The sequence below is a fragment of the Heterodontus francisci genome, chromosome 32 (genome assembly GCF_036365525.1).
Source record: "Heterodontus francisci isolate sHetFra1 chromosome 32, sHetFra1.hap1, whole genome shotgun sequence".
In the NCBI taxonomy this organism is placed as follows: domain Eukaryota; kingdom Metazoa; phylum Chordata; class Chondrichthyes; order Heterodontiformes; family Heterodontidae; genus Heterodontus; species Heterodontus francisci.
In genome coordinates, this window is record NC_090402.1 from 27617451 (window position 1) to 27638207 (window position 20757).

Sequence of the window (20757 nt, forward strand, 5' to 3'; positions counted from 1 at the left end):
ATGATTTTTTCATGAGTGGCCCCTGACTGCAATGCATGAGAGGATACGTACTGCGCAATATCACAAACCACATTCACTAGACCTGTAACTTTAACAATTATCAAACAAAGAGATGGTATTGAGGAACAGATGGTTTTTCCTCAGTTTGGACTAATTAAAACAGAATTCCAATGGTAAAGTATGTTGGAGACCTTTTCAACACAAATCTTATATTGTATATTGCTGTCATAAGCAAAATAAATGTAACAGGTGTGTATCACAGTTATAGAAGAACAAAAAGTCGAAAAAAAACAAGTCAATCAAGCATGCAACTACTAGATACAACTTCACATTCACGATACAATCTGCTATACGTATAAAGAACTAAATTTTTTCCAGTCATTTTAGATACATTGCAAGGTGAAATGGACAGCATTAAAGTGATGAGATTATTAAATTAAGTGACTGATATTTGAGTGGAAGGGTAGCTGTTTACAGGCTTGTGTATAAGATAATGTAGGATTAGAAAAAAAAATGAAATGACATATTCAATATACATTCAGAGAGGGCCTAATAATATATGGATAATCTAGGAGGGATTGATCTCTTTCGAAGTGAATGACTTACTGAAGAAATGGGTTCTTCGGTCTGAAATATCAGAGACCAATCAATCAAATTTTGTCCAATGCACCAAAATGAAAATGCCATGACTTAGAAACACATGACAAGGCCAAAAAAGGTTACTGGTCCCTCAAAGCTTGCCCCACCAATCCCAGCATCCAACTGCTTTTTAAAAATCTCTAATTTTTTCCCCTGTGGCTGATATTTGGTAATTAGAGCCAAAGAATGTGAATTTGTTTTACGTGCATATCAAAAGATTGCCCAATTTCCTCATGAACACATTTATTTACATTGTAGTAATATTGGAGCATACTTCCATTTCCTTCCCCTCAACACTCATGGCCCTACCAATAAAGTGTCAGTCATAAGGTTGCTAAGTCATTGTACAAGATATCCAGACTGCAAGAGAAAACTCAGGTATAAAAGCTATATAAAAACCTATCAGCAGAAGGAACTTCACATTGTTCTTCCTACTTTGGTTAAAATTCTTCTTTTATAATCACACATCAATAAAAATGACAGTTCACTGAAGAACAAATTAAAACTTCCAATACTTCCACTGTTATAAAACATCTGACTCACCAGAACAATGTTACAAAAGATCACTTTGTATATAGCACACACTATTGGACAATCACTTATTTCAAGTAGATTTTTTTCTAATTGCAATTTCCATCATTATTTTCGGTCATGTCCGTTTTGCATATTAATTTCTTATACAGAGTTCTGACCCCCTGGTCAAGTCACGTGAAAACATGGTGCCAAACTACTGATTATAATTACACCTGCTGATCATGGATTAGCATAACTAACTCAAGCAGAAGGTATATTTCCTGCCTTTTTGAGTAATTTAATTTCAAAAAATCAGTGAAAAAAACTCTCTCAATCATAACCTTCTTCTTCTTCTTTGGCCTCCTTGTCTTGGGAGACAATGGGTAAGCTCCTGGAGGTGGTCAGTGGTTTGTGCAGCAGCGCCTGGAGTGGCTATAAAGGCCAATTCTAGAGTGACAGACTCTTCCACAGGTGCTGCAGATAAAATTGGTTGTCAGGGCTGTTCCGCAGTTGGCTCTCCCCTTGCACTTCTGTCTTTTTTCCTGCCAACTGCTAAGTCTCTTCGACTCGCCACACTTTAGCCCCGCCTTTATGGCTGCCCGCCAGCTCTGGCGATCGCTGGCAGCTGACTCCCACGACTTGTGATCAATGTCACAGGACTTCATGTCGCGTTTGCAGACGTCTTTAAAAGCGGAGACAATGGCGGCTGGTGGGTCTGATACCAGTGGCGAGCTCGCTGTACAATGTGTCCTTGGGGATCCTACCATCTTCCATGCGGCTCACATGGCCAAGCCACCTCAAGCGCCGCTGACTCAGTAGGGTGTACAAGCTGGGGATGTTGGCCGCCTCGAGCACTTCTGTGTTGGAGATACGGTCCTGCCACCTGATGCCAAGGATTCTCCAGAGGCAGCGAAGATGGAATGAATTGAGATGTCGCTGTTGGCTGACATACGTTGTCCAGGCCTCGCTGCCGTAGAGCAAGGTACTGAGGACACAGGCTTGATACACGCGGATTTTTGTGTTCAGTGTCAGTGCGCCATTTTCTCACACTCTCTTGGCCAGTCTGGACATAGCAGTGGAAGCCTTTCCCATGCGCTTATTGATTTCTACATCAAGAGACAGGTTACTGGTGATAGTTGAGCCTAGGTGAACTCTTGAACCACTTCCAGAGCGTGGTCGCCGATATTGATGGATGGAGCATTTCTGACGTCCTGTCCCATGATGTTCGTTTTCTTGAGGCTGATGGTTAGGCCAAATTCATTGCAGGCAGACGCAAACCTGTCGATGAGATTCTGCAGACACTCTTCAGTGTGAGCTGTTAATGCAGCATCGTCAGCAAAGAGAAGTTCCCTGATGAGGACTTTCCGTACTTTGGTCTTCGCTCTTAGACGGGCAAGGTTGAACAACCTGCCATCTTATCATGTGTGGAGGAAAATTCCTTCTTCTGAAGACTTGGACGCATGTGAGAGCAGGAGGGAGAAGAAAATCCCAAACACTGTAGGTGCGAGAACACAGCCCTGTTTCACGCCACTCAGGATAGGGAAGGGGTGTGATGAGGCACCACTATGCTGAATTGTGCCTTTCATATTGTCATGGAATGAGGTGATGATACTTAGTAGCTTTGGTGGACATCCGATCTTTTCTAGTAGTCTGAAGAGACCACGTCTGCTGACGAGGTCAAAGGCTTTGGTGGGATCAATGAAAGCAATGTAGAGGGGCATCTGTTGTTCGCGGCATTTCTCCTGTATCTGGCGAAGGGAGAACAGCATGTCAATGGTCGATCTCTCTGCTCGAAAGCCACACTGTGCCTCAGGGTATACACAATCGGCCAGCTTCTGGAGCCTGTTTAAAGTGACTCGAGCAAAGACTTTCTCCACTATGCTGAGCAGGGAGATTCCACGGTAGTTGTTGCAGTCACCGCGGTCACCTTTGTTTTTATAGAGGGTGATGATTTTGGCATCGCGCATGTCCTGTGGTACTGCTCCCTCATTCCAGCACAGGCAAAGCAGTTCATAGAGTGCTGAGAGTATAGCAGGCTTAGCACTCTTAATTATTTCAGGGGTAATGCCGTCCTTCCCAGGGGCTTTACTGCTGGCTAGAGAATCAATGGCATTACGGAGTTCCGATTTTATTGGCTGTACGTCCAGCTCATCCATGACTGGAAGAGGCTGGGCTGCATTGAGGGCGGTCTCAGTGACAACATTCTCCCTGGAGTACAGTTCTAGGTAGTGCTCAACCCAGCGGTCCATTTGCTTGCGTTGGTCAGTGATCGTGTCCCGATTTAGATTTGAGGGGGGCGATCTTCTTGATGGGGTTGGCCCAAAAGCTCTCTTAATGCCATCATACATTCCTCTGATGTTTCCGGGGTCTGAGGCCAGCTGAATATGACTGCATAGGTGTTGCCAGTAGTTCTTTGCGCAGTGCCTGGCTGTTTTAAGTGCTACAGATGTTAATTCGCTGGAGGCTTTCTTGTAGTTCAGCAGTGCAATGTGCTTAGCGGCTATGACAGGTTCCAGCTCTTCAAAGTGAGATTGAAACCAGTCTGCATTCCGCTTCACGCATTTGCCATAGGTGGTCATAGCTGACCCATAGATGGCGTCTCTGATGTGGGTCCACTTGTATTTATCCATATACTGTGCAACCTGTCTAAACAAACACTCCCAAAATCAGACACCTGCAAAAAATAGGACACTTATTGAGATCCAAAAAACTTGCACAGCAAAATATACAAGAGGCACTCAAACTACGGCCACTCGCAAACTATGGACAGTGAACAGCTTTCAGTGCGCCAAATTCATTTTTATTACTGAGAGGACATACATCAGTGCAAAGTGGCAATGGGGCTTGTGAAAGAAATTGTGAGGAATAGGGAGCTTTTTACTCAACACCCATAGTAGCCAACAAACTGCTCTATCTCTGGGATTGAATACTTGCATGGCTTTAAACCAGGGGTAGAACCATAGGAAATTTACGGCACAGAAAGAGGCCATTCAGCCCATTGTGTCTGCCTGGGCTGAAAAAACTAGCCGCCCATTCTAATCCCACCTTCTAGCACCTGGTCTATAGCCTTGCAGGGTACAGCACTTCAGGTGCAGGTCCAGGTACCTTTTAAATGAGTTGAGGGTTTCTGCTTCTACCACCGAGCCAGGCAGGGAATTCTAGACACCCATCACCCTCTGGGTGAATAAATTTTTCCTCACATTCCCTCTAATTCTTCTATCAATCACCGTAAATCTGTGCCCCTGATAATTGACCTCTCTGCTCGGGCAAACAGGTCCTTCCTGTCTACTCTATCTAGGCCCCTCATAATTTTGTTCACCTCAATTAAGTCACCCCTCAGCCTCCTCTGTTCTAAGGAAAACAACCCTAGCCTATCCAAACACAAACAAGAAATGCTGGAAATACTCAGCAGACCTGGCAGCATCTGTGGAGAGAGAAGCAGAGTTAACATTTCAATTCAGTGACCCTTCATCAGAACTAGCAGATATTAGAAGTGTAAAAGGTTTTAAGCAAGTAAAGCGGGGATGGGGCAAGAGGTAACAAAAGAGGTGTTGACAGGACAAAGTCACAGAGAATAACTGACCAGAAGGTCATGGAGCAAGGGCAAACAGTATGTTAATGGTGTGCTGAAAGACAAAGCATTAGTACAGAGAGGGTATTAATGGACAGAAAACTGTGCAGCCTGGCCCCAAGCACAAACATGAAAAAAAAAGTGGGCAAGCACAGTGGAAACAAACTAAAATAAAATAAACTCATAAAAAAGAAAAAAGAAAAAGAATAACTAAAAATAAAAATAAAAAGAAAAAGGGGGAGCCCCGTCATGCTCTGAAATTATTGAACTCAATGTTCAGTCCGACAGGCTGTAGCATGCCTAATCGGTAAATGAGGTGCTGTTCCTCGAGCTTGCGTTGATGTTCACTGGAACACTGCAGCAATCCCAGGACAGAGATGCGAACATGAGAGCAGAGGGGAGTGTCGAAGTGGCAAGCAACCAGAAGCTCGGGGTTATGCTTTCGGACTGAGTGGAGGTGTTCCGCAAAGCGGTCACCCAGTCTGCGTTTGGTCTCACCAATGTAGAGGAGACCACATTGTGAGCAGCGAATACAGTATACTACATTGAAAGAAGTACAAGTAAATCGCTGCTTCACCTGAAAGGAAAGTTTGGGGCCTTGGATAGTGAGGAGAGAGGAGGTAAATGGGCAGGTATCACACTTCCTGCGATTGCAGGGGAAGGTGCCATGGGAAGGGGATGAGGTGGTGGGGGTAATGGAGTGGACCAGGGTGTTGTGGAGGAACGGTCCCTTCGGAATGCTGACAGGGGAAGGGAAGGGAAGATGCATTTGGTGGTGGCATCACGCTGGAGGTGACGGAAATGGCGGAGGATGATCCTTTGGATGTGGAGGCTGTGGGGTAGAAAGTGAGGACAAGGGGAACCCTGTCGCGGTTCTGGGAGGGAGGGGAAGGGGTAGAAGTGCGGGAAATGGGCCGGACACGGTTGAGGGCCCTGTCAACCCACAGTTTGGGGGGGGGGGGGGGGGGGGGGGAATCCTTGATTGAGGAAAAAGGAAGACACATCAGATGCGCTGACATGGAAGGTAGCATCATCCGAGCAGATGCGTCGGAGATGGAGAAACTGGGAGAATGGAATGGAGTCCTTACAGGAGGCAGGGTGTGAAGAAGTGTAGTCGAGGTAGCTGTGGGAGTCAGTGGGCTTATAATGAATATCAGTAGACAGCCTATCCCGAGAGATGGAGACAAAGAGGTCAAGGAAGGGAAGGGAAGTGTTGGAGATGGATCATGTAAAGGTGAGAGAAGGGTGGAAATTAGAAGCAAAGTTGATAAAGTTTTCCAGTTCTGGGCGGGAAAAAGAGTTGGGGAAGGGGGCCAGAGTAGGATCGGAACAAGGAATGTTTGACGTATCCCACAAAAAGACAGGCATAACTAGGACCCATGCGGGTACCCATAGCAACACCTATTACTTGAAGAAAGTGAGTGGAGTTTGAGGAGAAGTTGCTCAATGTGAGAACAAGTTCAGCCAGGTGGAGGAGGGTGGTGGTGGATGGGGACTGGTTGGGCCTCTGTTCAAGGAAGAAGCAGAGAGCCCTCAAACTGTCCTGGTGGGGGACGGAGGTGTAGAGAGATTGGATGTCCATAGTGAAGAGGAGACGGTTGGGGCCAGGAAACTGGAAATTGTCAAAATGACACAGGGCGTCAGAAGAGTCACGGATGTTGGTGGGAAGAGACTGGACCAGGGAAGAAAAGAAAGTCAAAATAGGAAGAAATAAGTTGTGGGGCAGGAACAGGCTGAAACGATCAGTCTGCCGGGACAGTCCTGTTTGTGGATTTTGGGGAGGAGGTAGAAACCGGCTGTCCGGGGTTGCGGGACTATGAGGTTGGAAGCTGTAGAGGGAGGATCTCCAGAGGAGGTCAGTGACAATCCTGTGGACAGTCGATTGATGTTCAGTGGTGGGGTCATGGTCCAAGGGGAAGTAGGAAGAAGTGTCTGAGAGTTGGCGCTAAGCCTCTGCAAGGTAGAGGTCGGTATGCCAGACTACAACAGCAACACCCTTGTCTGTCATCAAATCTGCAATGTCGGGGTTAGACCTGAGAGAACGGAGTGCAGAGGGGGACAGGTTACAGTGAGTGAGGGGGACAAAGAAATTGAGATGGCCGATGTATCGCCGAAAGTTTTCACTGAAAAAATCAAGAATGGGTAAGAGGCCAGAGAGAGGGGTCCAGGTAGAGGGAGAATGCTGGAGGCGGATGAATGGGTCTGCTGGTCGGGGGGAGGGCTCCTGGTCAAAGAAGTGAGCTCAGAGGCAGAGGCTACGGAAGAAGAGCTCAACGTCATGCCGAGTGCAAAATTCATTGAGGTGGGGGCGTAAGGGGATAAAACGGAGTCCTTTGCTGAGTACAGAACGTTCAGTGTCAGAGAGAAGGTCAGAAGGTATAGTGAATACACGGCAAGGGGTCAGATCAGAAGGGGTGGGGGTCAGAAGGAAGTGAAAGGGAAGAAGGATCTGGAGGGGCATTAGTCCCCATCAGCTGCTGGAGTTTGCGTTCCTTAACACCTGAAAGGAAAAAAAAAAGTTTTTTGTTAATGCGTCGGATAAGACAAAGGATGAAATGAAACTGCAGAGTAGAATGGCTTTGAGATAAGGTGTGGCGGTGCTGCTGGAGAGAGAGGTCCACTGTGTATATGTGGTGGCGCATAGCACTGAGTGTGGATCTCAGGATGCGGTGAGAACAGCAGTCCGAGGTACATTGTATTTCTCGGAGATACCTGTAATCCTGGGTGGATTCAAAACATGAAAGATGAAACTTCAGTTGGAATCCACGTGGAATAAGTCGGAGCCGGAGACAGTCACTGAGGAAGGAGATGTGGCTGTGAAAACAGTTTTGGTAGACACTTTATCAAACACCAGGGGAGAAATAGAAAGCAATGAAGGTGAACAAGGTAAAAGAGACAAACGAAAATCCCGGAGAGAAGAGCAGAACTCTTCTGATGAAGGGTCACTGACCTGAAACGGTACCTCTGCTTCTCTCTCCACAGATGCTGCCAGACCTGCTGAGAATTTCCAGCATTTCTTGTTTGTGTTTCAGATATCCAGCATTTGCAGTATTTTGCTTTTATCCTAGTCTATCCAATCTTTCTTCATAGCTGCTATTTTCAAGCCATGGCAACATTCTTGTAAATCTCCTCAGTACTCTCTCCAGAGCAATTATGTCACTCCTATAATGTGGTGACCAGAACTGTACGCAATATTCCAGCTGTGGCCTAATTGGTGTTTTATACAGTTCCAGCATTACTTCCCTGCTTTTGTATTCTATACCTCAGCCAATAAAGGAAAGCAGTCCATATGCCTTCTTCACCACAGAAGGGACCTGTGGACATGCTCCAAAGTGTCTCACTTCCTTTACCCCTCTCAATATCCTCCCACTTATTGTGTATTCCCTTGATTTGTTTGTCCTCTCCAAATGCATTACCTCACACTTCTCTGGATTGAATTCCATTTGCCACTTTTCCGCCCACTCAACCAAACCATTGATATCATTCTGGAGTCTACAGCTGTCCTCTTCACTATCAACTACAAAGCCAATTTTTGAGTCATCTGCAAATTTCCGAATCATGCCTCCCACATTTAAGTCCAAATCATTAATATGTACCACAAACAGCAAGGGACCCAACACTGAACCCTGTGAAACGCCACTGGAAACGGCTTTCCATTCGTAAAGTCATCTGTCGACCATTACCCTTTGTTTCCGGTCACTGTGATAATTTTGGATCCAAGTCGCCACATTCTCTTTTATCCCATGGGCTTTTACTTTTCTGACCAGTCTGTCATGTGGGACCTTGTGAAATGCCTTACTAAAATCCATGTAGACAACATCCACCGCACCACTGTCATCAATCCTCCTTGTTACTATCTTAATTGAATTTTTTGAGGGAGTAAGACACGACCTTCCCTTCGATAGTGTGGTTTCTCTGCCACTATGGATGTTGGGAAAGAACTCCTCATTCTACTGAATTTCTTTCTTAATACAGTATATATGATGACCATTTTGAAAATAAAGACACCTACAAAATGACACCTTGATGCCAGTCTCCAAGGTATCCATAATTTACAGGTTTCACTGTACTCCCTTTCCCAGTAATGTAACCCATTTGGATCCAAGTTGGTTTGGAATTACTTAAACACAAGATAAAAATTACAGAAATTAATTAAAAGCAGTTAGTTCAAGCAACATGTATAAACAACTTGAACTTTATGACTCTTGAACCACTGAATTGTTATTGCTTTATTACTCTGCACAGCCATTATATACGGTTATCGATGCATTCAGAACAAGTCAACAGCAGTTGTTAGATAGCCACCTAAAATGGCTGCTACTTGATATTTTAAAATAAACTATATTCAACATTTAAATGACAAAATGAGGTAAGTTTATATTTGGATAGAAAATATTTCATTTAAATGAACTGGACTGTTGCAGTTGACCATTGTCTAACATCTTGAATAATGTTTCAATATATTCCACACACATTTACACATACTCCACCCCCAACCAAGTTAAACTGTCAAAGCCCTTTTCACAAAATGTTTGTGTCTGTAGGAAGGAACAGCAATGAGGAAAAACTTTAATTGACAAATAACTTTATTGTTATGCATGCAAATACATTTCAAGTACTGCAAACTGTCCCAATCATCTTTCAAACACCGAAATTCATGATACTCATTCTAGTGTACAGCCCAAGCTATTAGCTCTTCAACTTGGTGCTACAGCAAACAAGGTTTTGTACACAGAGAATTCAACCTTTTGCTAGTCAGTATCACAAAACTAATCCATTACAGACCTAAGTGGCCTCGCATTCATATTTCATCCTACTCCTAAAACAAAAAAAGGTAACAGATTACCAACAATTTGGAAGTCAAATTGAAATTAACAAATGGAATATAATTTATTCCCTATTTAATTAACAGAGCACTTTAAAAAAAATTATACATTTTAAATATAAGCCAAGTAGGTGTAGTAAAAATGACCATTAAATCCATCTTATTGATGGTGCCTCCTTTATACATGACGGATGTGTACCATCTTTAATTTCATTTACATTTCAATCGAACAATAGATTTGCAAAGAAAATGTCTAATACAGACGTAAAATATTCACACTTGAGCTCCACAATCTGTTGTACAATTGACAAAACAGGCCTCTTTTCCCAACTTTTCCAGCTAAGCAATTTTTCTAAAGATTTTAGTTTTGCAGCAAGAAAATGTTTTCATAACTTCCAGGGAAAAGAATATGCAAAACGGCGTAAATGCAGACAGCGAATGCTGCAAGCTAACCACAATGCTTCAAATGTCTGAACAGTGGGCATGTGTAGTACAAATATGAACCACGTGTGTTGTATCACAACTACAGTATAATGTACTTTTCTGTTGCCCAGCTAAGAAACTGCATGCATTTCCATGCCTTTGATTAACCAAGGCCTTCACTGGATGGGTTTGTGGGATATGTGCAAGTGACTAAATTCTGAAGTAATGCATCTTGGGCCCATGCAGCAGTGTAACTGCACAGGAGTGGATTCCATTTAAATATCTAAAAAAAAATGAATGCTGGCTGATTCTCAAAAATTATGATACGTTACCATAGTTACGTGCATCAGTTGTAAAAAAGCAACCAGTTTCCCCAATCCCCCTTCAGCAGAGCACAACCAAGTTTTTTTAAAGAATGCAATTTTAAAATAAAAAGGTACATACACAAGATTAATTTATGTAATATATATTCACCCTCAGAAAGCACTGAAGATGTTATTTGTAGTTTTGTAGCACAGAGGGCGGTTATTTCCCTGAGGGCTGCAATCTATTTTCGGAGAGCTATTCAGATACTTCTGGGCTCCTGTCATATCTTGGTCATATTCAAGTAGCATATGAAAAGTCCTTAAGATTAATATACTTAAAGTTATCTGTTTGTACTTTCCTGGATTCAGGCATTAATAAATAGATCCCTAAAAGTATATAGTAGTTTTTTTTTCTTTCGGGGGGGGGGGGGGGGGGGGGGTGATTTACTTCCAAAAGAAATTGGATAGTTGATGGGGCCTGTTGCTGTGTCTGTGTAAATTTATTCAATAGGACCCATTTTCTACCACTAGAGGGAGAAAGCAACTATATACAATTCACTGAGACCCCACAGTGGCAGAGAATAAGTACTGCAGCAGGACCCGATGTAGAGTTTATTTTGAAATATTCTATATTCCAGTCTGATGATTTTGATCCAAAGCTTGATCATTTTTGCACTACAGGATGTGGACCAATATGTCTCATGCAAGGATAAGAATACAAATTTCATCAACCCGTGTTCCTGTATTTTAAAGTCTGTCAGTGATTATGAGCTTGACCCATATTTTTGAATACCTACGCCTGCCTGCGGTGTTGGCAGCAAGAAAGCCCCAGACACTGAATTAAATGTTATGATTCATGAAAAATAGATAGATGTGCTCAATTAGGCATTCATCTATTACAGCAACATAGCAACAGCCATTTATAATTAACACATTCATAAGCAATAATCAGTACTGTGTGCAACTCTGGTGATTACTGATTATTTGAATTATGGAGACCTTTAAGGTCTTCTCATTTATTAATAATGCAACTGGACAGCTGAACTAAAACTGGAAATTTTAGATGGAAACTACAGCACACCACTTGAAAACATTATGTACTTTTACATAAAAATTTACATTAAATATTGTTCCTATGCTACTTATTTTAATCACTTACACCACCTGCCTAAAGCTTTGGTGCATGTTTTGGTTTACTCAATCTATATTGTTAAGAGCAGCTTTGGTTGAAACTTAAATTACTGCAATAGAAGAGTTTGTAAAATGGTCTTCAGTCAGTTTAGCATTAGACTGCATACTATTGACTGTCATGCCAGTATCCAGATTTTTTTTTACATTTTAATGTGCACATGTCCAGAGACATGGACGAAAGACCATGTAAACACACAAAGACTGATAACTTCAGACTACAATAGGTGCATAGATCCCAGTAACTATAAGCTTCGGTATATGATACTGAGTAGGAGGCCCACAAAAATTTAAATGTACAATATCACTCCTTCATTACAAAAACCTATATAAATCCTATTATAAATAGGAAGAGATTTCATGATACTGCCTAATGCAAGTATAAACATCAAGCAGCAAACTGTCTCATCACTGTGCAAATATCCTCCAGGAAAAAAAATGTTCAACCCTCAGGGAAGTGCACAAAACTGTTAAAAATTCTGACACTTTGTTGTGGTATTGTGTATCACTTGAACAACTCAGACGACCAATAACATGATCTTGCAGAAGTTGTTTACCAGCAGAACACCTCCTTTGCAGCTACCTGGTGAAAGTCGTGCTTGGTTTAAAATATCCCAGTACGATTTTCAGAACAATCAACTTCACAGAAGTCATCAAAACATAAAAACCCAAAATGTAAAATCAAAACAATAGGACAGTAAAGATTGAGACTGGAGGGTGCTGTTAAATCTAGGCTAATAGCAAATGGCAAACCTACAGAACAGAAACACACAGATCTATTATTTAATTTGCAATGGTTTGATCCAAAACACTCATTATAAAATTAACAAGGTGAATACTAGCCAGGAAATCAACAGATTTGTATAAAATAATGAAGGCTAAGATAGTTAAACTTTGAATTCAATTTTTATAAACAGATGCTGTTGTCACTCCTCTGCTGGTCTTAACTAGGTAAACAAAATCTAGTTTTTAATTCTCAAAGGACTAGCTCAGAAATTTCATCTACAATTAGTTGTTAGAGAATGAAGGACAGCCAGAAAGCTTTCCTGCTTTCCCCTCAATTTCTCAGATGTGGTTGTAAAAGTGTGAAAAGAAAGGTTACACATAGTTAAATCAAACATAATATCCTCAACTTAAGTCTCACAACAGCATATTTTTGTAAACAAATTTTAAATACTTTTACTGTCAATGTCCAGCTATTATATAATAAATCTACCAGTCTCCCAGAATCCACTGAACATATCTGCAATGGCAAAGATAAATTATGCCTTGGATTAAGTAAAATGCATTACCATGATTATTACCAATAGTGTTTTATTCAAATAAAACTACTGATATTCTTGTCATTTACTTTCAAGTTTGATCAAATTGCAGATGGCTGTTTTAAACTGGACCGTGAAGTGTGATTTTGGATTGTTCATAAATTTATTACAGTACTTTTGCGCTCTTACTGCAACATATAATGTTCATCCATTATGAAGCAAGTACAGAAAAGCCATTAGAAGTTCTTAGACTAGAAAGGGCAGAAAAGAGACCAGTGGAACTGGTTTATCATTCAGTGCAAACACCACACAATGCAGGAGTTCCAAAATACAGTTTTCGCTCTGTGTACACAAACACACATACAGCAAATGTCATGGCAGGAAAGAGAAAGAAATTTTTTCTTTCCAAAAAGATGAAAAATATCACAATATCCAAGTATTTTAAACACAACTATGATTGATACAAAAAATCTTTCAGTCTTTTATGTAAACCAATTAGGATAGCATTTTAGTGTAATTTAGCAGTGACTAACAAAAAGGTTATTGTCATTGCAGAAAATCTTATGTACTTTTTGTTAAACTCTATAATGAAAATCTTTACAAGAACATACAAAAAGCCAAGGATGAGACAAGGTTTTTTGATGTAGATGTTACAAAATGGAACTAATTGCAATTTTTGTCTTTGGTGTGTTTTTGGGGTAGAAGGCAGTGGGTGAGATTCCCTTTCTTACTATTCTGTATCCGGCCACTATGTTCATTACTACCTGTTCAAGTTCAGTAATGTAGGTAGTGATGCCGAGCTCCCTGATGCTACACATCAACCAATACCAGGACATAGCAAGTTAAAATTTCTATCCCAGGAGCACTGAGACGGACAGAAATGCCTCTAAATTAAATTCAGAAGAATTAATTTTATGCAGTTGCTGCTTAACCTGTTATCATTAGAACAAAGGAAGTGAAAGTATCTTGTCACATTAACCAAAGGCAAAACACTGTGGACTCTGGAAGTCTTAAAAAATAAACTGAAAATGCTGGAAATACTAAACAGGTCAGGTAGCATCTGTGGAGAGAGAAACAGAGTTAATGTGAAACGTCATGAACCTGAAAAGCTATTGGTATCTTTCTCCCCAGATGCTGCCTGACTTGATTATTTCCGCCATTTTCTGTTTATATGCCACATTAAAACAAGTGTTTAGTCAGTGGTCAATCTTGCAGGATACTTTCATCTCCTTTCTGAGGCACAACTTGGCAGAAAATAAGTGACAATGCTCCAATGTTTCCATGATCCCACCCCATTTAACATTTGCTTTATACATTTGTTTAAACACTTATCTAGGGATATTTCTCAATTTTTCAATCTTATGTTATCATAGTCATACCTGTTGGAAACTGTATTTTGAAACATTAATTATGCATTTTTTTTAAAGTGAAAAGTATGCTCCTTCCACCGTTTAACAAAACAAGTTTCCTATAAAAGTGCAACAATGCCATGAAACTAAATCTTAACATAACAGCTTGAAAGTACAGGTTTCCAAGCTATTATCTTCTTACAACTTTGTGAATTGTACACAAAAATATATAAAAGAAATAGAAGAGGAGGTAAAGTCATAGTTAGCTTTCACCAGGTGTGTTGCTGCAAGGCCCTGCTGGTCAACAACTGAGTTGTTTACGTTCTACATTAGCCATTGTGAATAAGAATGGCTGTTACTACACCGGCTCACAACAGACTCATAAAAGGCTACTTTAAAGCATTAAGTAGAATGATGTCCAAATTCCAAGGTTCAGTGGAATTTGAATTAGTTATCTGACTGAAGTTAATTTTATTTGTCAAAATGGTTAATGCAGGAGGGCTTTCGTAGTATCAAAAAAGTCCACAGGAATTTGATGCCCCCATATTGTTCTTTTAAAAAATACATAATATAATATACACACACACATATATACAAACTCATGTGTTATATATATATTATATCATATAATATAGAAAGCAAAATTAATTGCTTTTGGATGTTTGTGTAAGCACAAAACCCTTCAGCTCCCATTGACTAGAGCTTCTCCATTAGTTGCAGGTTTCATGTCTTTCTTATCTTCTGACAACCTGACTGCAGATGTTTTCAGGACCAAATTATTGATGCTGAAGGAAGCAGTCACAGTCGGGGAGGTGATGAAGCCAACTGAGGCTGTGATGGGCTGGTTAAAGCCAGAAGTTATAGGTATCATCTTCTGTTCCTCTCTGACAGAAAGGGAAATACAGGAAATAGCTAGTTAAGACAATCAAACTGGTTTCCATCAACGTCTTTCATTAAGTTATTCTGTATTTTCTCCAATTCCCTGATTTAATGTCTCTATACAGGGCACCCATTCTACCCCTGACAGACAAGTGACCCTAACTGGGCCTTTGCTAATGCTGATCTGCAAACTGGGTGTTAAGAAGTGGATTAAAGCTGCTCAACTTGCAAGTTTCACCTTCCTCTGTAGAAGTATTCCCTCTATACACTACTTTCCACAAATGCCCTAACTGAGACTGGGAGTACACTTATGGAGGGCCACTAATTTAAACCAGTGCCCCACCACTTGATGGCACAGCACTTCAGTCAAACTCTTTTCATAGAATTATCATCCATAATTCATATTTTCTACAGAAATAAGATATGTATCTGCATCATCAAAAGTACTGCCCAAATGGTTTTCTATGAATTCTTAATATTGCCTACTAGAACAGCTCTGCTGCCATAATTAAATTGCTATCAGCAGAATCCTAAGAATCTTTTGATTGGAAGAGGCGGGATAGGAAAAACATGAATACAGCTTGCTCTGACATCAGACTTCCCTTCCTAGAACAGAACTATGCTAAAGTGGAATTGTGTACTGCTGCACCCTGTATGGATTCTGCTGTTGAATCTTTTCCAGTAAGGGTCACTACTGTACTTGTCTCTCCTTGAATCAACATAGTCTGCCAGAGCCAGCCATTTATGGGTATGTTAATATAAACTTTTTTTTGGATAAATAAACTCCAGTAGGTATTGAATTCACAAAATATGGAGATTAAACAAAACATTTACAGATAGGATTTAAATGTATTGGCCCCTGTTACCACATGAGCAAGACGGATAAATGACAGTTTAAATTAAAAGGTAAAAGTATTAAATACTGAACACTGCTTCAGCCAAATAAATCATTAGAAATTTGTTCCATTCAGCATTAGGTGTCAGCCTTGGCTCAGTGGTAGAACTTTCACTCGATGCTGAATAGTACTAATCTTTTCAGAACCATACCTTTTTCTACCATTATCTCAAATAACGGATCCATATCCTCCACTGGTTCACTGACATTCTCAATTCCACCATCATTTGTAAAAATTGACACAAAATAGTTCATAATACTCCCATATTTAATTCTCCATAATTACACTTTTTCTTTTATTCCTAAACAGTTCTATGCTCGCTCATTATTTTTACTTTTTATATATTTAAACAACCTTACGGTTTCCTTTTATATTATTAGATGCCAACTTTTCTTCTTATTCCTTTTCAGTTTTTTTTAATCTCCTTTATCACCTCTCCACTCTGGTATTTTAAGATTTTACACTACTGATCAGTGACTGGTTTGCTAACTTTTCTGCCCAGGTAATTTAGGCCAGATCCCTTCTTACCTCATTGAATTTTGCCCTTTTCCTGTCCAACAGCCTTATCTTTAACCCTTCGTTATCCTTTTCTATTTTGACATATGAACCAACTATGTTGTGGTCACTATTTCACAATTGTTTTCTGCCTGTGACATCAGTTATCCCATTTCATTTAACAGAACTGAAGTCAAGCAAATGCTTCTTTCCTCACAAGTCTGCAAACACAACAATGTAGGAAGGAGTCCTGAAAACATTCCAAAAAGCATACTCTATTCTGACTACATACATTACCTTTAGTTTAGCCTATCTTGAGATAATAATCATCCAATGGTACAACCCTGTTGCTCTTGCATATTTTTCTATACTGTCTGCAAATTTTCTCTTCAATTTCATCACCATAACAAGACTTACAAATCCAAATGGAAAAACACATTTAAGACAAACCAAAATCATAATATCCTTTAACAATGCAACTTTACGATTCTTACGTGATAGCAATTTGCTCTGCAATCCTGCGGCCCTGCTCCTCCTGCTCTTGACCTTGGTGCTTATGATGATGTCCATTTTCGGACATTATGTCATTGGTCAGATCACCCTGGGAGCCAATCCCCAAATGCCGATCCAGGACATCCTGTGTGAACAAATAAATATAGTTTTAAGCCTGGTACTATCTTCTACCCAAAAGAATTCAATATGTTGCATAAATTATATTATCTAATCTACAAATATTACAAAATATTCCAGCTAAGGATAAATAAGTTTGCTCCAATCACCTTCACTTAGCCTTGCAGCCATGTGACCATGTTGCAAAACTTTCTGCAAACCCTGAAAATTGGAAGTATATATAGTTTCTCCCGATTAGCTCTTCTCATGGGTCATTATGAACCAATGCTTCAAGCTAAGCTCACTTAACATGGAGTGTTCTTCTCTTGCCTGACACATGGTGACCAGAAGTGAAATAAATAAAAGTCCCAAACAGCTTCCAATGGTTATACATGAGCTAAGGTTACTAGGCTGGCTCCTACCAAGTGTCGAGCATCAGACACTACTGGATTTCAGATCAACTCAGGTATTGCTGCTGAGCAGTTTATTACTATACCTTTAAATCCTTTCTTGCTCATTCTTCACCACTTGTTCTGTTAAACTGTAAAAGCTCATGAATTCTTTTTTGTCATAAGATTTCCAGAACTGCTATTTCAGCATCTATGATGTGACAGGTAGGAGGGATAAAGAAATCAAATGCTACAAATGTAATTTAAAATCATTGGTAATGCTTGTGCAAGGTTCAAGTACATCACATCCTCGTTCTCTCAAAGGAGCAGGTTAATAATAGAATTTGAAATACCAAGGATTATGGATGATCCTGTTCAAAGTATTACATTTCATCGTTTAACATGTGGATTATATATATGAATATATATATAAAAAAGATAAATAGAGAATTAAGACTGTTCTTTGCAAAAGGTGGTATTCTTCAGTCTTTGAATTATTCAACATATCAGAATCCCATTTCATTTGCACAGCACAGCAGTGGGTATTATACACCATGGGAGCTTATGCACATCATGGTTACTGTAGTGTAGCATTATTAGATGACCCTAGAAATGCTTATTTTTTACAACGTACAATTGACCATGTAATTTATTTGTAAACACATTTTTGACCTTGGAAGTTGTTTAATCTGTCATCCAAAAAGTTAAATTGTTAAGTGAAGGGAAATTGGATTTCTCAATTAAGTTTTTGAAGCAAAATTGTAATGGTTTCTCAGATAGTACATTGAAGCTGATTAGGTTTTATACCTGTACTCCAGTGCAAGACACTGATTAAATAATTTGAGCCATAACGCATGTTATATTAACTATATCTAGTGTTGTGACTGAGGCCGGAGTAATGCATCGTCAATTCAGTCCCACTACTCCACAGGTCACAACATATTATTAAAGTTTCCCATCTCTTGGAAAAATTAGCCAAATTAATCACTTTATTAACACCCAGAATAAAACACATCAAACCAGGTATCTTTGAACAACAAATTAGCTATTTATTAATAAACTAAATCTTAAGAAAACTTGTTATTTGTCCTAAACCTCATGCACACACACATACATTCAAAAACCAACTGTTAACCTGTTCTAAAAACGATGATTTAAAAATTAGAACTGTTTCTTAGGAATAATAAAACAACTGGGTTGTAAGTCTTGGTTGGTTACTTTCCCGGATCAGTGAGGTATCCCAGAGTCGAATAGTTAGATGCCACTCGAGGTCTCCAGGTGAGTTGATGAACAGTCTGTAATGGATAAGCATTCAAGGCGCTTCGGCTGCAGTAGGCATCATACAGATCTTTCAACAAGGAGTATAACAGGCCTATTTGGATTTTGAATTAGCAGTTTATCAGTAGAAACTTTACTGAGAATTCCAGAACTCCCAGAAACACAAAAGACAACAGAAAGTCACTCCTGAGGCTGAGCCTTCTTGGAGACTGGAAGTAAAAAGGAATTTTCTACCTCCAACAATGCCAAGATTCCTTTCCAGGGGTCTTTTCCTCTTTAGGCGACACACAGCCTGTAGGCCAATGTAGATTTTCTGCTGAGAGAGAGACAAATCCTTCCTTCAAGGAGAGCAAGCTTTGCTGGTCTGCCAGATCATACCGGTTCTAGCCAGTCTTTTCACACAGTCAAACTGCTACAATACGGCATATGACTGCACATCTCTTGCTGTTGCCTAGGAAACAGGCTTGCAGCTCGCGCACTCTGTTTCCAGAGGGACAAACAACTCTCAGTCTTAACGGCACACAGACGCCCTTTAGTTTTTAAATAACAAAAAAAACTTCCATGACACTAGCCACAGTCATGTCTATGGCAACACTTTTAGCACAACGCATAATTTTAGTAGAAAACTCCTTACACACACACATATATAATATATATATATATATACACACACACACAGGTAAATGTCGATCACATGCATATTTACTTAACAAATACTTTTCACCATTTGGTGCAAAACTTGACAGTCTTTCTCTTTCAGCATATCTCAGTGCAGCTTCTAGCTTTTTGTCCAGAACTTGAGAGCATTACTTTGAGTTCAGAGCGATTGCTGTAAGTGTTGAGTCACCCAAGACATGCTAGACCTGCCCCCACTCTCCAGCCAGACCGCCTTTGAATGCTGCTTGCTCTTAGCCATGACATGCCCTGTTAGAGCTGCTTGTTAATGGCTGGACTTGCAATTTTCTGCTGTCCTGGAGTGGTTATTCTGATTGGTCGAACTGACCACGATTACATTATGTATAGCACACACAACAATCAAGAAAAGTCACGCGTTCTGCGTTTTGCCTTACCATATGACCAAGAAATGCACAGAAATATAAAGCACACATGCATACTCTATGCGAATGTAAGTACTGAGATCACCTGCCCAACAATGGCATCAATAATTCACTTTTAAATGAATAATAAAAAATGCAATTAGCCATATCTGGATTCCCTGTTAGCCACATTAATGGCTAATGTATTGGACAACATATTCAACATAGTTCATCCACCCCTCATTTTTCTATACTTTAGAATAGTTGTGAAATTTGGATACTTGTTTTTTTATAATGTATATCCACTAAATTAATCATGCATATGCATGGAAGTTACTTGTTTATAAAGTGCTACTTCAGTTGTCAAAACCACTGAAATGGTCAAGATAAAAAAAATACTGTTGCAGAGGTACAGTATTTCAAAGTTGTGGGAACAAGGGAAAATTACTTTATCCTCTGAATTAAGGATGGATGTAGTAAATTGCATACCTTTCTTTTCAAGCCAATCAAAATAATACTTCATAAAGGAATCAGGATTGCGCCATGTGACTGCTTCACAAATCAAGAGAAGGTAACGCTCAACAAGAGTTAATGGTGACGTAGTGGTAATGTCACTAAACTAGTAATCCAGAGGTCCAGGATAATGCCCTGGGGACATGGGGCTGAAGTTTAATCGCATGCTGCATTCCTCAGCGGCGTGCTTTCAACTCGGCAGCCTTCCGACACAGAAGGGCTGCTGAGGAGCCACCGTGATATTTTGTGTGCGGGCTCATTTAAAGAGTGGGGGCGGAGCAGTCGCCCTGATGATACGTAGGGGCGGCCATCAGGTCCCTGGCAACAGCACCCGGCACCACTGTGCAGGAACTGGCGCCATTTTTAAAGGGCTTCAAGCCCTTCCGTTACATTGTAAAATTTAAAGGTCCAAATCTCCGGGAATTAAAAATAAAATGTTATGTCAGGTGTCAATCATGTATCCCACCCCCACCATGGATAAACCATACATTAATTGCCCTCTACTGCCATGATAAAATTTTATTAGTATCACGAACTTCCCCCCACTCCGACATTTGTTCCCTTTGACCCTCAACCCCTTCCCATC

The 20757-nt window shown here is 40.3% G+C and overlaps 1 protein-coding gene across 12 annotated transcripts in view; it reads right to left on the reverse strand.

Annotated features, from left to right (window-relative positions):
• Positions 1–259: 259 nt before the first annotated feature.
• The window catches only part of rc3h2 (ring finger and CCCH-type domains 2), a 90649-nt gene continuing 70151 nt past the window's right edge, over positions 260–20757 (reverse strand). For 5 of the 12 annotated variants that reach the window (XM_068012546.1, XM_068012550.1, XM_068012545.1 and 2 more), the window contains 2 exons: positions 16840–16982; positions 10716–14959 (listed from right to left, as the gene is read on the reverse strand). In XM_068012546.1, the coding sequence (XP_067868647.1) occupies positions 14758–14959; positions 16840–16982 (345 nt within the window). In that variant the 3' untranslated portion in view covers positions 10716–14757. Of the gene's footprint in view, positions 3827–10715; positions 14960–16839; positions 16983–17450; positions 17555–18406; positions 18938–20757 lie in introns of those variants that run through there. The other 7 variants (XR_010969002.1, XR_010969000.1, XR_010968999.1 and 4 more) reach the window with 6 other exon arrangements.